Source organism: Zasmidium cellare, assembly GCF_010093935.1.
Source record: "Zasmidium cellare ATCC 36951 unplaced genomic scaffold M409scaffold_28, whole genome shotgun sequence".
Taxonomy (NCBI): domain Eukaryota; kingdom Fungi; phylum Ascomycota; class Dothideomycetes; order Mycosphaerellales; family Mycosphaerellaceae; genus Zasmidium; species Zasmidium cellare.
The window spans coordinates 137,874-152,918 of NW_022986972.1; the positions used below are offsets into that span (position 1 = coordinate 137,874).

At 53.3% G+C, this 15,045-nt stretch overlaps 6 protein-coding genes across 6 annotated transcripts; 4 read left to right on the forward strand and 2 right to left on the reverse strand.

Annotated features, from left to right (window-relative positions):
* Positions 1 to 109: 109 nt before the first annotated feature.
* Positions 110 to 3,025, forward strand: M409DRAFT_25666 (uncharacterized protein; the record flags this gene model as incomplete). Its single annotated transcript, XM_033807789.1, has 4 exons — positions 110 to 1,422; positions 1,478 to 2,087; positions 2,144 to 2,381; positions 2,439 to 3,025. The coding sequence occupies 4 exons, from the start codon at positions 110 to 112 to the stop codon at positions 3,023 to 3,025; spliced, it is 2,748 nt and encodes a 915-aa protein (XP_033664777.1).
* Positions 3,026 to 6,303: 3,278 nt separating this feature from the next.
* M409DRAFT_25667 (uncharacterized protein) lies at positions 6,304 to 8,199 on the forward strand (the record flags this gene model as incomplete). Its single annotated transcript, XM_033807790.1, has 4 exons — positions 6,304 to 6,753; positions 6,812 to 7,097; positions 7,147 to 7,633; positions 7,689 to 8,199. 4 exons carry the CDS (start codon positions 6,304 to 6,306, stop codon positions 8,197 to 8,199), a joined length of 1,734 nt encoding a protein of 577 aa, XP_033664778.1.
* A 371-nt stretch (positions 8,200 to 8,570) lies between these two features.
* Positions 8,571 to 10,281, reverse strand: M409DRAFT_68154 (uncharacterized protein; the record flags this gene model as incomplete). Its single annotated transcript, XM_033817705.1, has 2 exons — positions 8,571 to 10,055; positions 10,105 to 10,281. 2 exons carry the CDS (start codon positions 10,279 to 10,281, stop codon positions 8,571 to 8,573), a joined length of 1,662 nt encoding a protein of 553 aa, XP_033664779.1.
* Positions 10,282 to 11,075: 794 nt separating this feature from the next.
* On the forward strand, positions 11,076 to 12,260 carry M409DRAFT_57002 (uncharacterized protein; the record flags this gene model as incomplete). The annotated part of the gene is made up of 1 exon (XM_033813478.1): positions 11,076 to 12,260. One exon carries the CDS (start codon positions 11,076 to 11,078, stop codon positions 12,258 to 12,260), a length of 1,185 nt encoding a protein of 394 aa, XP_033664780.1.
* Positions 12,261 to 12,378: 118 nt separating this feature from the next.
* M409DRAFT_37174 (uncharacterized protein) lies at positions 12,379 to 13,284 on the reverse strand (the record flags this gene model as incomplete). Its single annotated transcript, XM_033810685.1, has 2 exons — positions 12,379 to 12,639; positions 12,718 to 13,284. The coding sequence occupies 2 exons, from the start codon at positions 13,282 to 13,284 to the stop codon at positions 12,379 to 12,381; spliced, it is 828 nt and encodes a 275-aa protein (XP_033664781.1).
* Positions 13,285 to 13,770: 486 nt separating this feature from the next.
* On the forward strand, positions 13,771 to 14,541 carry M409DRAFT_57004 (uncharacterized protein; the record flags this gene model as incomplete). Its single annotated transcript, XM_033813479.1, has 1 exon — positions 13,771 to 14,541. One exon carries the CDS (start codon positions 13,771 to 13,773, stop codon positions 14,539 to 14,541), a length of 771 nt encoding a protein of 256 aa, XP_033664782.1.
* Between the last annotated feature and the right edge of the window lie 504 nt (positions 14,542 to 15,045).

Sequence of the window (15,045 nt, forward strand, 5' to 3'; positions counted from 1 at the left end):
TCATCCACCTCGTTCTCTGTTTTGTTGTGAAATCTTCGCACTATTGATTCTTCAGTCTCCAAGTCACCCGTTCATTGCCTGAACGACCTCCGATACTCACCGCTTCCCAATGGCGAGCATAAAAGTGGCCAGCGATGAAGCCATCAACCAGATGAAATCGAAGCAGCAAAGCGAGCTTCTGGATGCGATCGACAAACTGCGGCGAGAGCACATTGACGCTGAAATCAGCATACCTCAAATTGTTGTATGTGGTAATCAGTCCAGCGGCAAGAGCTCAGTCCTCGAATCGCTGGCAAGAGTTCGGTTTCCGGCTGGACAGGGCGTGGTAACGAAGTTTGCTACTGAAGTCGTCCTTAGGAACACCGAGCATCCAAGCATGAAGGTCAGCTTGAACGCTTTTACACAGCGAAAGACAGCATCGAGCCTTCCAAATCCCTTTCCACAACACGACCAGGATCTGATCGACAAGATTGAAGCTTTTCGGCCAGGGTTCAATGTCGAAGGGCCAGAAGACTTTCCTTTGGTCATCAAAGCAGCGACTAGCCATCTCGCGCACTTGGGAACAACAGGCTCAATTTGCAGTCATCTGTTGCGAGTCGAGATATCAGGCCCAGAAAACCCCCATCTAACCTTAGTCGATCTTCCAGGGCTCATATCTAACGACCAAACCAGCAACGTGGAAGCCGGGGACATGGCAAGGATCGCAAATCTTGTTGCTCGCTACATGAAAGAACCTCGCAGCATTGTTGTAGCCATCTTCGACGCCTTGCTTGACCAAGAGTCACAGCATGTCTTCAAAGTCGTGACATCATCAGCGGCGACACAAAGAACTATTGGCGTTATCACAAAACCTGATCGACTCGTACCCGGCTCAGACCAAGAGAAGTTTGTTGCCCGCTTGGCTGAGAATGAGCAGATACATCTTGGTCTTGGCTGGCACGTCGTTCGAAACTTGGCTCATGAAGATCAGGACCGCTCGCTTGAGCACCATCAAGACCTGGAGGGTAGCCTCTTCTCCAGCGACATTTGGCACACCCTTTCCAAAGCAGATCTCGGGGTCACGGCGCTCCGACAAAAGCTTGGCCGTGCACTATTCCACTCTATACGTGGCGATTTGACCGAGTTGATCGCTGAGATGCGCCGAAAGCTAACTACGAAACAACTCGAGTTGGAATCGCTCGGTTCACCAAGGGAGTCAATCGCGGAGCAAAGGACTTACTTGAACAGCGTCGCGCAGAAGTTTGCCCGCCTCGTGGAGTCGAGCTTGGAGGGTGATTATCTCAAGCAAGAATTCTCGACGTTCTTTGCAAATGACAGCAATAGGACTCGCGAGACCATACGAGAAATTGTGGAGACGTTCGTGGCAGATATCCGCGTCAATGGGCAGAACCGTAAAGTGCAGGGAGAAGGTGCAAAATCAAGGTATGCAGTCCCTCACTCTTCATTCGTCTTTCACGAGCTGACTGGTAAATCACAGTAGCGACGAGAAAGCCACCCTCACCGCAACGGAGCAAAAAGCCTCTCTCCTCAACGGGACTGCTGACCCATCACTCTACTGCAAGAAGGTTGCCACCATCATGTCCAAATGTCGAGGAAAAACTCTGGTGGGTCAGATCCCACTTGAGACAGTGACTGCTATATTTCGCGAGCAGTCATTACCCTGGGAAGCGATATCGACCAAATATCTCGACTTTTGTAAGTCGGAAGTTCAACGCTTTATGAGATCAGCGATCTACCACGTCGCCGGTCAGCATACCGGAGACCTTCTCTGGCAAGAGTACATTTACCAGGTCCTCGTGGCCAAATCTGCTAGTCTCGATCTGAAGCTTTCAGAACTCTTGTGGCCGTACCAAAAGTGTCATCCAATGACGACGAATCGTCGTTATTGGGAAGAAGTCAAGGCTCTTGGCCCTTCAGAGACCGTGACCAAGATTGCTGACGAACCGGTCGTTGTTTTCGGCCAAGTCAATCCTATCAATGACAGATCGGGTCCAGCACCGTGGAGTCGTGCAGCTCGTGATCGAAAATGGAACAGCGAGCTGTTAGTCGCTGCAGAAGCCATTGATAGGGCTGAGGCTTACTACAACGTAAGTAGTACCACGATCGCAGACGTATTGTTGTGCTAATCTTGTGGTCTTTGCAGATCGCGGTCGAAACCTTTGTTGAGAATGTCGCTACGTTGGCTATTGAGGCATGCCTTCTGGCAGGTCTGGGCGAAGCCATACCAGCAGAGACGGTATGGAACCTGGACGCGGATGCCATCGCGAAGTTGGCTGCTGAGCCACAAGGCATTGCCGATACGCGCGAGAAAACGGCAAGACAGATCAAGGCACTCAAAGAGGCCATTGGGACTTGTGAACGGCACGTACAGCAGCGGAAATGTGAGCAAATTCTCTAAACCATGCTGGCTCCCCTACAAGCTACTGACTAGCATTCAGTCATCCCGCATGTTCCAGAACGGGCAGTCGACGCCACCCCTGGAAGCCAGCTCTTCAAGTCTACAGCCCCAGAATCTGTCGCTGAAAAGCCTTCCAGCTTCAATAGCGGATCAGGATTTGGGAGACCAAAGACTAGAAGCCAGCCTATGTGGTCTCGAAACAAGTCGCCTGCTTTCAATCATGTCGAGGATACCACGCCGCTTCACCAGAGGCTGGGGTCTATGAATAACGGAGACAGCAACGCTATCTCGTCCAACTGGTCTGGGATCACGCCGCCGAAAGAAGGCTTTGAGGTAGGAGGCCACAATCATGGGCTCTTTGGTCAACCTTCGCACGAGGCCAGCAGTCTTTTCGGATCGAAGAACACGCCATCGAAGGATCGAACCACGTTGCCTGAGACTCAAAATTTGGCTTTCAGGATGCCTGGGACGAGTGACCCAGTTAGCGGTGAGTGGATATTCTCCCCTAGAGCACATTCGAGCGGCATGGGAGGGCGACACGACCCGCAGCTAGATGTCGTGGAGCACTTCCATAGCATCACAGCCCACAGTCCGTTTCTGAAGTCGTCTTTTGAGGTCAGAAGCTAGGCGACATGAGAATCAAACAGGTTGCTGACAATTGGTAGGAGATACGACTCGCTGATTATAATGCGGATTCCCCACCAAATGAAAGGTGCAGCAAAGCGTCACCAGTTTTCGTTCAAAGACACGGTGACGATCACCTTTGAGGCTATTTAGTGTGCGGAAAACGCTGTTGATATATGATGCATGATCTGTCTGTACCTTAGTCGTTCAAAGTAATGTTCAACTTCCACCTCTGTGCACAGACTTGAAGCAACCGCTCTGACCTTGCACGCTCTTTGGCGAAGATGACCAATAATTCATTGATGCAATCCAAGTGTGCACTTGTAAACTTCTGTTTTAATCATGATAAGTTCGCCCAAGTTGCAGCTACTGCTTGGCATGGAAGAACGACTCCATCCGACGCTGGGAACGACCACATATTGGAGTGGTTGATACGCGCGATCGCAGGATGGGCATATAGATTTGTCGCGTCGGCACTTCCACGTACCCACAAATCCTGACTGCAATGAAGGAGGTCATACTACCCCGTTGGTGCAGTACAACCCGTATAAACGGGAATAAGAGACTCGTTAATGTTCACGTCGCCGGGGCATGGACCGGGGTTCGGATCGGGATCGAACGACCCGTTAAAAGGTGGGGACAAAAACAGCATCTGCTACTTTTTACCGCCTTTGCCGCTCGATAATGGCAATCTTGCCAGCGCAAAGGAGGCATGTCAAGGATGCAGAAATGGTGAAATCTGTCACGCGTTCGAAAGCACAGACAACATGTTGAAATGAATACTGGTAAAGGTGGACCAGAAGATGGGGGCAGAAGGTGAGGTCTCGATCGCCGGAGGAGAGATCCGTGCGCTTGGCGCTAATTTGACTTCACCTCCTCTCAGTTGGACGCGGCAGTAAGATCATCTTCATCCCAGTTCTCCAATTACTATCCTACAGTACCTATCGTCATGTCTTGCGACTCTTCATGACAGCAAGAGCCGATTCCATCTGGGACGGCTACAAGCAGCTGATGCCGCCTCACCTTTGCGGCACAGGAATAGGCTTGGCACGCATTGATGCAGTCCTTCACCTCGAATAAGCTTCTGTAGCGCCGCGCCTCCCCAGCTTAAAGTTCACACTCGCACGTGAAGGTCTGGAGAAATCGGAGATGACACCTCCCACTCACCTTCCTCCTCCCGAATTACCTACGATCCCAGCCAGTGCGCTACCGATGCCAGCCAAAAACTAGGCCACACGACCCTGCGGTAATCGTCCAGAGGTGCCGGTGTGTGAGGCACGACTTTGCCTTGCCTGGCCTTTCCCTTGTGGCAGATGAACGGCTGTGTTCGAAGATGGCCGGGAAAAGCACTGATGGTGGGTTGAACCGGCTTGTGGCTAAGACGGCAGACGCTGGCGTGGGACCCATTGAGAATTCTGTGGTGATGACACCTGTTTGCTTTCTTCTGAGCCGTCTTGGTTAAAATGGGTTGGTCTTGCTCCTCTTTCTTGTTCGTTGCTAGCTATGAGATTGGTATACCGCTGACGTCACTTGACTTGAGCTGCTCATATCGCAAGTACCTAAGTATTCGACATCACTGCAATTGCTTTGGATATTGAAGGCAGCTTTCTGGGTCGGCAATTTCATTCATCCATTGGTCTCGCCGGAGGTACACCGCCAAAATGAACGGCCAATTCTTGCTGAATGGTCCTCGGTTCTGGAACAATGAGCACGAGAGCCATCGAACAGGACCTGAAACTTCGCAAATGCTCACAATGGCCAAGATCGAAACGCCTTCCAAGATTGAGCTCCCGACAAGAATTGAGATCCCACAAATGCAACCCCCAAGGCAACGGCAACAATCAACCACATCGACAATGAGCCAGTCATCATCGGCAAGCAGCCCTCAAAATCAAGGAAGTCCAGCATCATCAACAGGAGATCACTGGGCACAAGCCATGTCCCCAATGTTTGGCGCTGAGGATGAATGTCTGGCATGCGGCTATCGATATAGTTCGTTCGAGGAACTCGCAGACCATCAGAGAATAAACCACGGATTGGCAGAAGTTATCTTTTAAACTGGTCGCCTTTGAGCTATTTCCCTCGGTTCTCGAGCAACATGCCCTAGGATGGAACCGGTTGGTCGGTTATTAAGGTGTTGGAAGGTCTGGTTCTTGGGACACGTTAGGGACACGTGCTTGGGGTTTGGGCAGAAGGAAGCAGGTTCATTGTATGGGTCTTAAGGCCATTCTTGGCTTGGCGTTGGGTGAAACGACCTATGATGGCATGGTGTACATGTACGATTGGGATGTATGGCTGACTCGGCTGTGCAGTGGTCATTCTATGCGTTTTTATCTGCAACTATCTCAAGTACTTTGGTGGCTACAGCTCATGCTGCACGAAATGGGCAATTCTCTTCTCGTTGTTCAGATTGCAATCCTATCTCATCGCTCCAGCAGAAGTGTCCGGTCGAGCGGTTCGGCGAAAGTGAGTCCCGACGCCAGCTCCTCCTAACTCGTTGTCATTAGCCGTTTTTCAGAAGACTTGCGTGCTTCTGAGTCGCGATGAGCTCAGGAAAATACTCCACAGACTATGGACACCACATGAAACAAAGCAGAAACGACGAGGTTCCCTCACCGCCTAATCAACAACGACCATTCCGCGAAGCACAGCACCAAATCTTCCAATCCCAAAAGCTCTCCACCCCGCCAGGTCACATTCGTCGAATCTACCTATCCAAGAGAGAAGTCCGGGGCCCCGCAATAGGAATGCTACAGTACACTCCTTCCACAAAAAGAAACTTCGACCCAAGTGGACCTCTTTTGAGTTCGTAAAGGCACACGATGGGGAGGTGCGTTGCCGATTGCTGTGGTATGCATTCCTGTTCGGGAAATCGTATAACCTTCAGAGATGCCAGATGGATGGATTGCGTGGAGGGATGGATCCGGACACCATGTTCTTCGTTACGATGCCGAGGTTGGGATGGAGAGTGGTTGCATGCATCGTGAGATCTGCGAGATCTCGTAGGTGGGATGGTGTTTTTTATTGCCTTTTTGCATTGTAGTGTGGTCCCGGCTGTTGCTGGCTCCGAGACGCAGTGTTCCTGCGTCCATGCTGTGCGATTCAGTGAGGATGAAGGGGCCTCAGGCCGTGCATCTTTGCGAGGGGTGCGTTATTGGTTGGTACGGTCTTGATCACACGGCAGTCTACATTGCTCCCGTGGCGAGCGGTTACAAGCATCCATCGATATGATAAATGCCTCCAGGTCCCAGGACAAGCTTCAGTCAACGCGGCCAAGAGCGATGTACCACCTCAACCTCTCGATACTGCTCTCAGCAGCAGCAGCTCTCGCCACGCCCATACACGAACGCCAACCCTCTCCCTCAGTCACGATCCAAAACGGCACCGTCGTCGGTTCCTCCTCCCTCGGCATCGACAGTTTCAAAGGCATCCCCTTCGCACAACCCCCAGTCGGCAACCTACGCCTTCGACCCCCTCAACCGCTCACCCAAGGCTTCGGAACGATCCAAGCAACCGCACAGCCCAAGGCATGTCCGCAGCAGTCCAACCAAGTTGATACGAGTGATCTTCCCAGCGATGTCATTGGCGAGTTGATGAACTCGCCTCTATACCAGGCCGTGACCAACGCCGGGGAGGATTGTTTGACGGTGAATGTGCAGCGGCCGTCGGGGACGAATGCCACGTCGAAGTTGCCGGTGTTGTTTTGGATTTTTGGCGGTGGGTTTGAAGGGGTCAGTATATGGACAACAGCAAAGACCCATTGAACACAACTGACCGTGTCATTTCCAGGGCTCAACATCCCAATACGACGGCTCGAGCATCGTTCGAAGATCCATCGCCCTCGACGAACCCATTGTCTACGTCAGCGTCAACTATCGCTCATCAGGCTTTGGATTCCTCGCCGGCCAGGAGCTCGCCGACGAGCATTCGACGAATCTCGGATTGAGAGATCAACGTCTGGGGCTCCAGTGGGCAGCAGAGAATGTCGAAGCCTTTGGTGGTGATCCTGAGAAAGTCACTATTTGGGGCGAGAGTTCGGGGTCGATCTCTGTGTTTGATCAGACGGTCGTAAACGGTATAGGAGACGAAAGGTCATAACGAGAGTAAGGCTGACCTCTTCCCAGGCGGAGACAATACCAACAACGGCAAACCCCTTTTCCGTGGTGCGATCATGGACTCCGGCTCTGTAATCCCCGCCGAAGACGTAACGACCTCCAAACCCCAAGCCATCTTCGACACCGTTGCTGCATCAGCTGGTTGCGGTTCTTCGACGGATAAACTGTCCTGTCTCCGTGCCGTCGACTACACGACCTTCCTCAATGCCGTCTCCTCGGTGCCACCGCTCACATCCTACTCAAGTCTCGACCTCTCATACCTCCCACGTCCAGACTCCGGTGACGATTTCTTCGCCGAGTCCCCAGAAATCTCCCTTCGTGCTGGAAGATTCGCAAAACTCCCCCTCATAATCGGCGACCAAGAAGACGAAGGCACCCTCTTCGCCCTCAACCAGGGCAACATCACCACCAACGAGGATCTAGTCGCCTACCTAGCCTCCTACTTCCCCAACAGCCCTAACGCTCTCGAGGACGTCGCAGCCCTCGCATCAAACTAGTACGTTTTCCCTTCCCTCCCCAAAAACAGAAAAAAACCCACTGACCCACCACAGCCCCGACCAACCCCTCCTCGGCCAACCCGGCGGCTCCCCCTTCAACACCGGCGGGCTCAACAACCTCTACCCACAATTCAAACGCCTCGCCGCAATCCTGGGAGACATAACATTCACCCTAACCCGCCGCCTCTACCTGCACAACCTCCACCTCCTCCCCCACCTCCCTCAAAACCCCCCCTTCCCCACCTACTCCTACATCTCCACCTACCTCCACCCCCTCCCCCTCCTAGGAACCTTCCACGGCAGCGACATAATCTACGCCTACGGCCTTCTCGGAGACCAAGACCCGATCACGCGGGTGGTGCAGACGTATTATGTGAGGTTTGTGAATGCGTTGGATCCTAATGCGAATGGGACGGTGGCGTGGCCGCAGTGGAGTGATGAAGGGGGGCGGATTCCGCAGGTGTTGAGGTTTTTGGGGGATGGGGAGGTACAGGTTGGTGGGGATGGGTTTCGGGAGGGGGCGTATGGGTATTTGGTGGCGAATTGGAGTTTGTTTCGGGTTTGATTGAGGGGATGGGATTTGATGGTGATGGTGGTGATAGAGGGCGTTGAAGGCAAGACGATCAAATCCATCGAAAAGCATCCGCGTTTCATTGTACTATTTCAAAACCCGTAACAATCCAAGAGGTATCATCTGTACGTAAAAAAAGACACGACAACACTTCACCCATACCTAGTATATCAAAAATTCCAAGTTGTTTGATCCACCAGCTCCATGCCGAGTAAATGCAAATCCCAAGACAATGAAGCTGTGAACTGATAAAGAATCATAACGCTGTTACCGCTGCCGTACCCTTCTTCGACTCATGTACTCATATACATCGTACGTTCTGTGCTTGTTTGTCATTCTGGTTGCGTGTCCATCCTTGCTTCGACTCAATCATCGCGTGGCTGCTCCTGCATGCCCAGATCGAGGCTCGGATGGTCCTTCCGGGATTTGTAGTGAGCTTTCACGAGCTGACCCAGGCGCTTCTCCATCGTTTGACGGCCGTCGTAGGTCAGCCACACGTGATGTGGGGCTTTGTTGACGATGTCCCAGGAGAGGAGGTTGCTGGTGATGTTGGTCAAGTCCTTTTGCTTCTCCTCCCACTGGTCGTCTTGCTTCACACGTTCACCTGAAGTGATGATTGCAAGTGGGGTGTCGATGTCTTGGATGACTCTCGCAGAAGCGAGCTCACTCTTGGAAAGTGAGTTGGCAACGAGGTTCTCCTGGAGCTTGGCTTTAAGGAATTTTCCATTCTCATCAGCGGCAATGCCGTAGACGCGGTCCTCCCTCGTCTGACCCATGAAGATGGAGCCAATGATGCGACGAAGACCGAGTGGGCTGATGATACCCCAACCCCAGGTTATGAAGCCGCGAGTAGTGTCGGCCATTCTCGAAAGCAAGTCCTCGTGCAGACCATCGACCAGCATGATGCCTACGACTTGGCGGAAGTGCCTCGCGCTAAAGATCCGCGAGACGATGCTTCCATATCCGGCAGAGACCATAATGTACGGTCCCTCCTCTCCCTTCAGCGTGAGGGCTTCGGCGAGAACATCTGCCGACATGCCAGCACTGTGAGGTGATGGGGCGTTGTCGGACCACGCGTAGCCAGGGCGGTCCCAATAGCAGTAACGGTCGATGGTGCCGTTCTGCACGGCAAACCAAGCCCAGTGTTCAAAGTCGTACTCGACAGGGAATCCTGCCGCTTCGAGAAGGACAGTGGGAGACTTGTTACCCTTCTTGTCGGTCGTTGCGTTGCCCACACAAGCCAGGTGGACTTCGTACTTGCCGTCATCGACCAAATAGCGCTCGCCGTCCATAGGAAGGCCAGCATCCAGACTGCGAATGATGAGTGTCGCTGTCATAAGCACTGATATGATGATGAACACCACAAGGATAACGGTTGCTGTGAGCACGGAGAGCCACTCCTTTAGTGTTCGTCTGGTCTCAGGGCGGCCGGTCAGGCGTTCCTCTTCCTCTCGCTTGCCCCATGTCACAATGCGATCGGTAAATATGCACCACGCAGTTATAGCTGTGGCCCAGACCACACTCGAAATACCAGGCGGCCCCTCTTCTGCGCGTATTCTCCCAACTGCCACAATGATGATGAGGTCTGTCAAGAGGAAGAGCCCAAGAATGCCCTGGGCGACTCTCATGGACATGCTAGGTGCCGAGAAGAAGAGCAGCGAGGTGAGGAGGACGCCAATGGTCAGGCAGGCGTACGCGAAGTCGAAGAAGCCTGAGCCTCTGGTGTGCAGTCCAGGTGGTGATACGAAGATGCTAACAAGGAGCAGCACCCACCACAGGAAGGTAATAGCGAGGAAGAGGATAGAGAGATATCGCAGGAATCGAACGGTCCATAGGTTGTATGGCGATACCTACAAACATCAGTATCTTGTTCGTTGTTCGAGGTAGTTTATCACTCACAGCTGGATCATCGGGATCAAGGTAGCCATCTGCGTGCGGTGGACGGTGGTTGTCTGGCAGCAGCCTGTCTCTCTCCGTGGGTTCCCTCATGCTTCTGCTGTCCGGTCTACTCTCTGGCCGACCCTCGCCGTTCTCCTCGCCGTTGTCTTTGTTTTTGGAGCCCCACAGCGAAGGCATCCTGGCAGCTATCCTCTCTCTTCACCTGGTCGCAGCTCTTGAACCTTCTCCCGCCAAGCTCTTGCTTCTGTTGCTACCGGGGTGAGGTCAGAGGTGCGAAGGGTCTGTCGTGGTCGAGATCAAGGCAGCACACAATCTTTGACCTGCCCCGCGAACAGTACTTCTCATGTGCGCACGTAAAGCTACTACCACAGGCTGCAAAGTCCCGCGCATGCGTGGCTGGTGTGGTGTGGGAGGGAGCTTGCTTGGGATCGTCGACGCCTCTCCGCCAATCTCAACGTCATCCGCATCATGCGCACGCTAAGGAATGAGCCAAACTCTCGCGACGAAACAGGGAAATGCGAGTGAAAGGTGATGCGAACGATGCGGTCAGAAGATGTGGGAGTTGGCAGATGTAGCCAGGTCCATATTAATGGTGGACGAAGTAGCAGGCATTGTTCGATCAGATCGGCATCGCAGACCAGTTCGTGAAACATTTCGCCGGCGTCTTGGAACGGTCTGGCCGCCGCAGAGCATTGTGAATCGTTTTTCTGCCTGAGGCTGCCGTATCAAACCTCACCTCTGTCCATACATATTCAAGAAGCAAGCGAGCGCATATCACATCGAGAAGGTGCCCTCTTTCCCAACCCAACGTCGAATTGTTCGTGACCGCCGATCTCGCCCCTCTCCCCATCGTCGACATGTGGAAAGATAGCTTCCACCACTTCGCCACACGACAACGCACCCAACTCCGCACCAATGCTTCAACCTCCTCCTCGTCAAATGACCCAAGCTACCCATAGCTGCGCAACGCCATGTCAGACCTCTTCCGGCAAAGCGTAAACACGCAGCCACCACCACCGCAGAGCCAGAATCTGCGCCCAAAGCCCACTCCCATCCCCACGCAGGGCCGCTCGTCAGCAGAGTATGACGACTACAGCTCCTCGTCCGACTCGTCTGCATCTTCGGCGGCGAGTGTGGCGACGGTGAGGCCCTCTTCTCGGGAGCATGAGGCTCCGCCGACGCACTGGACGAATTACTTCGAGCAGGAATTGTTTTTGGAACGGCGGGATGGGGAGCAAGTCGGGAAATATCATGTCTATTTGACGCCTCCGACGAATTTGAAGAAAGGCCCCTTGTTTATCTGTCACCATGGCGCTGGTGCGTCGGGCATGTCGTTCGCCATGTTCGCGCAGGAGATTCGGAAGAAGTCACCAGAGGCCGGGATTCTCAGTCTCGAAGCTCGCGCTCATGGATCCATCGTCACCAACGCGTCCTCAGGAGAAGCAATCGTCGACTTCAGCCTCGATGCCCTCGTCGCCGACGCCGTCGCCATGATCCAACTCACGGCCGAGAAGCAATCATGGACCACCCTCCCACCCATCGTTCTGATAGGCCACAGCCTAGGCGGAGCAATCATGACAACCATCGCGAGCACACACTTCAAAATCTTCGGCTCCTCCCTCATCGGCTACTGCGTAATCGACGTGGTCGAAGGCTCCGCCATCGAAGCCCTCTCGCACATGAAGACATACCTCTCCTCGCGACCGAGCATCTTCTCCAGCGTCGACGACGCCATCACCTGGCACGTCCGATCCCGCACGATTCGAGACCAACGCTCCGCTGAAGCGTCTGTCCCGAGTCTCCTGGTCTCTTCGCCCACGGGCAAGGGGAAATACATCTGGAAGACGGACCTCATGTCGACAAGTCCCTGGTGGGATCAGTGGTTCCAGGGGATGTCGCAGAAATTTCTCACGGGGAGAGGGGCGAAATTGCTGATTCTTGCGGGAACGGATCGACTGGACAAGGAGTTGATGATTGGGCAGATGCAGGGCAAGTTTCAACTTACGGTGATTCCTGAGGCTGGACACTTTGTACAGGAGGATGTGCCTGAGAAGACGGCAAACTTGTTGAGTGAGTTTTTCAAGAGGAATGATAGGAGCCAGATGGTCTTGCCACCGAAAGTGAGCGATTTGATCGCGCAGGGCAAGAAGGTTTGAGATGAATAAATAGAGGGTGAATGGATAGAAGCGATTTGTTCGATGTGCCAGCGCATGCTCGTGAAGCTGGATAGAGGGTATCTCATGAAGTCAAAAACAGCATACTACTACAGACCGTTCAATCACCACCATCAGCTGCGTCAGCTTCCTTTGGCTTCCTCTTCCTCTTGCGCTTCTTCAATGCTTCTGAGCCCTCTTCGCCAGAAACGGCACTTAGGCCAGCCTTCTCAGCTGCTTGCGGATCTTTCTTCGCTGCCTTTCGTATCACGCTCTTCTCGTGCTCTGTTTCCTTACTATTCTCTTTCTTCGCCTTCTTGACACTCAGCGGATTGGGTCCCTTCGGCCCCTTCGGCTTCCTCTTCTTCGCAGGCTGCCCTGCCTGATCCCCCTCACCACCATCACCATCCTTATCTTCTTGCTCATCATCATCCTCCTCCCTCTTCCTCTTCTCCCCAACCCCACTCAACGCCGCCACACCCCTCCGTCCCTTCAACCCCGCCCTAATCTTCGCCTTGTCCTCCCCCTCCCTCACAGCCTCACTCCTCCGCGCCATAGGCTCCAAAATCATCACACTCCGCGCAATATAAATCAACGGCACCCCCGCAATCTCCCTCATCCGTCCCCTCACCTCCCCCTCCTGACTCGCAACCACATACCGATGCCGATTATTCCCACTCCCCTTCGGATCCACCACGCTCTCCAGACACTCCCGCGCACTCAGCGGAACCTCCAACTCATGGTGTCCACAGCGCCGCCGCTCCGCCGTCTTGGCGACCTCGATCCAGGCGTCTTTCTCCGGGCAAGCGGGCGCGTTGTAGAGGTGCCGGATGCAGCACTGCGTGATCATGGGTTTGATCTCGCCGTGCAGGGTGTTTTCGAGCAGCGAGCCCAGCCGCATTTTGAAGCGCGCCGCGTCTTGGATGATGTCGGCCGTGAGGAGGACTTGGTAGGGTTCGCGGAAGTTGAAGGTCAGTTGGTAGGCGTGCATCAGTTTGCGGTATTGTTTGGAGCGTTTGCCTTTCATGGTGGGCGATTGTTATCGCGGGTGGGTAGTGGATGGTTGGTGGCGCTATCGCTTCATTTGAGTGTGATGTTGTGGTTCATGCGAGGATGAAAGTTTTTGGAAATTTGGTTGATTGAAGTCCTGAAGGGAATTTGACTAAGGTTTTTAAACTTTTTGATGGGCTTCAGGGCCGTCCCGCCGGCCTGACTTGTGGAGAAAGGCTATCTGCAAGACAACTGCACTTCACGTCGCATTTTATCCAACTGTATTCGAAACGCACCCACCGCGGCTACAGACCGGCATCCTCTACTTCCCAGGCTCCAACAATGGATCAAATTTGGGAGCTTAACATCATGGGCTCTCGTTTAATCTTCCCTATGTGGAGAAGGAAGCGAGCTGAACCGAAGGACGCTTCCTGCGCTTCGTCTTCTTCAAATTCACGGCGATGGCGTTGATGGAACAGATATACCGATCCCGAAAATCTCACCAACTGCCTTGTTCCAAACAATGGGGAAGCAGCTAGTAGAGTTCGCACCCGGCTTCTCAGCTTACGCCGGCGGTGTTGAAGAAACCCGATTCATCTACAAGGAGATCTTCCAAGACCACGCCTACAATGTCGCTGAGCTGCCTGAAGACGCCTTCATCGTCGACGCCGGCGCCAACGTGGGCATTTTCACGCTCTACATGAAGAAGAAGTACCCGACGTCGACGATCCTCGCTTTCGAGCCAGCCCCAGAGACCTTCGACGCGCTGAGTGACAATGTCAAGCTCCATGAGCTCAAGGACGTCGAGTTGCACGAGTGTGCGTTGGGTGCGGAAGATGGTGTCCAGACTTTCGTCTTCTACCCGATGGTGCCTGGCAATTCAACGCTCGTCCCGGAGGAAAAGGAGCTTGTGACGAAGATGTTTCGTGGACTTGAGGACGACTTCTGGGACGAAGCGGGGAGAATGTACGAAAACAATCAAGAGGTTCCTGTGCAGGTTCGCCGACTGTCCAACTTCCTCACCGGGCGTGAGAATCTCAAAAGGATCGATTTGCTCAAAGTCGATATCGAGGGTGTGGAGCTGGAGGTCTTGCGTAGTCTGGAGGAAGCCCACTGGGCAATGGTTGCGAATGTGGTGGTGGAGATCTGTGACCTACGAGGCGGGCGACTTGATGCTTTGGAGAGCCTGTTGACGTCGAAAGGGTTTCGTGTTAAGACTGATAGCCCTGAATGGTCGCCAAAAGAAGGGAAGATGTTTATGGTCGTTGGGCACCGCGACGTAGCGGTTGGTTAGGTCCGAAGACTATGTCCGCTTTGGAGATCGACAGCCAGTGGCGGGGCGAGTAGATGGACCAGTAACTTACCTACACTCTAGAACACTGATAGATTTGGTGTCTGGCAGGAGGAGTCGATGACCTCTACGCCACCGCATTCCATTTCGTTTCCTGCTCGAATCTTACACCATCATGGGATCAAGCTGGCGAGACTGCAATTGGCGTTGGCTCCAACATCCAGAATGACCAGTCACTCAATCAGCGCCTCGATAGCTTGGTGCGCTATACGCGGATTGAGGAGTCCAGTTTTCATATTCCCAGAAGCCAGAAGCTATGCAGCGCCCAATTATGGGGAGTGTGCTTTGGGTCTCCATTCATTCCTTCACCGGGGCTGGCTTTCGTTGTATGTTGGTGTGCTACCGCTTTATATAATGTAAGATTCGAGTGCAATTCGTGAGAATGAATGTTGAAATTTGGAATTCTTAAGAAGCGATGATTGAAGTACCATGGCATTTTAAGGTTTA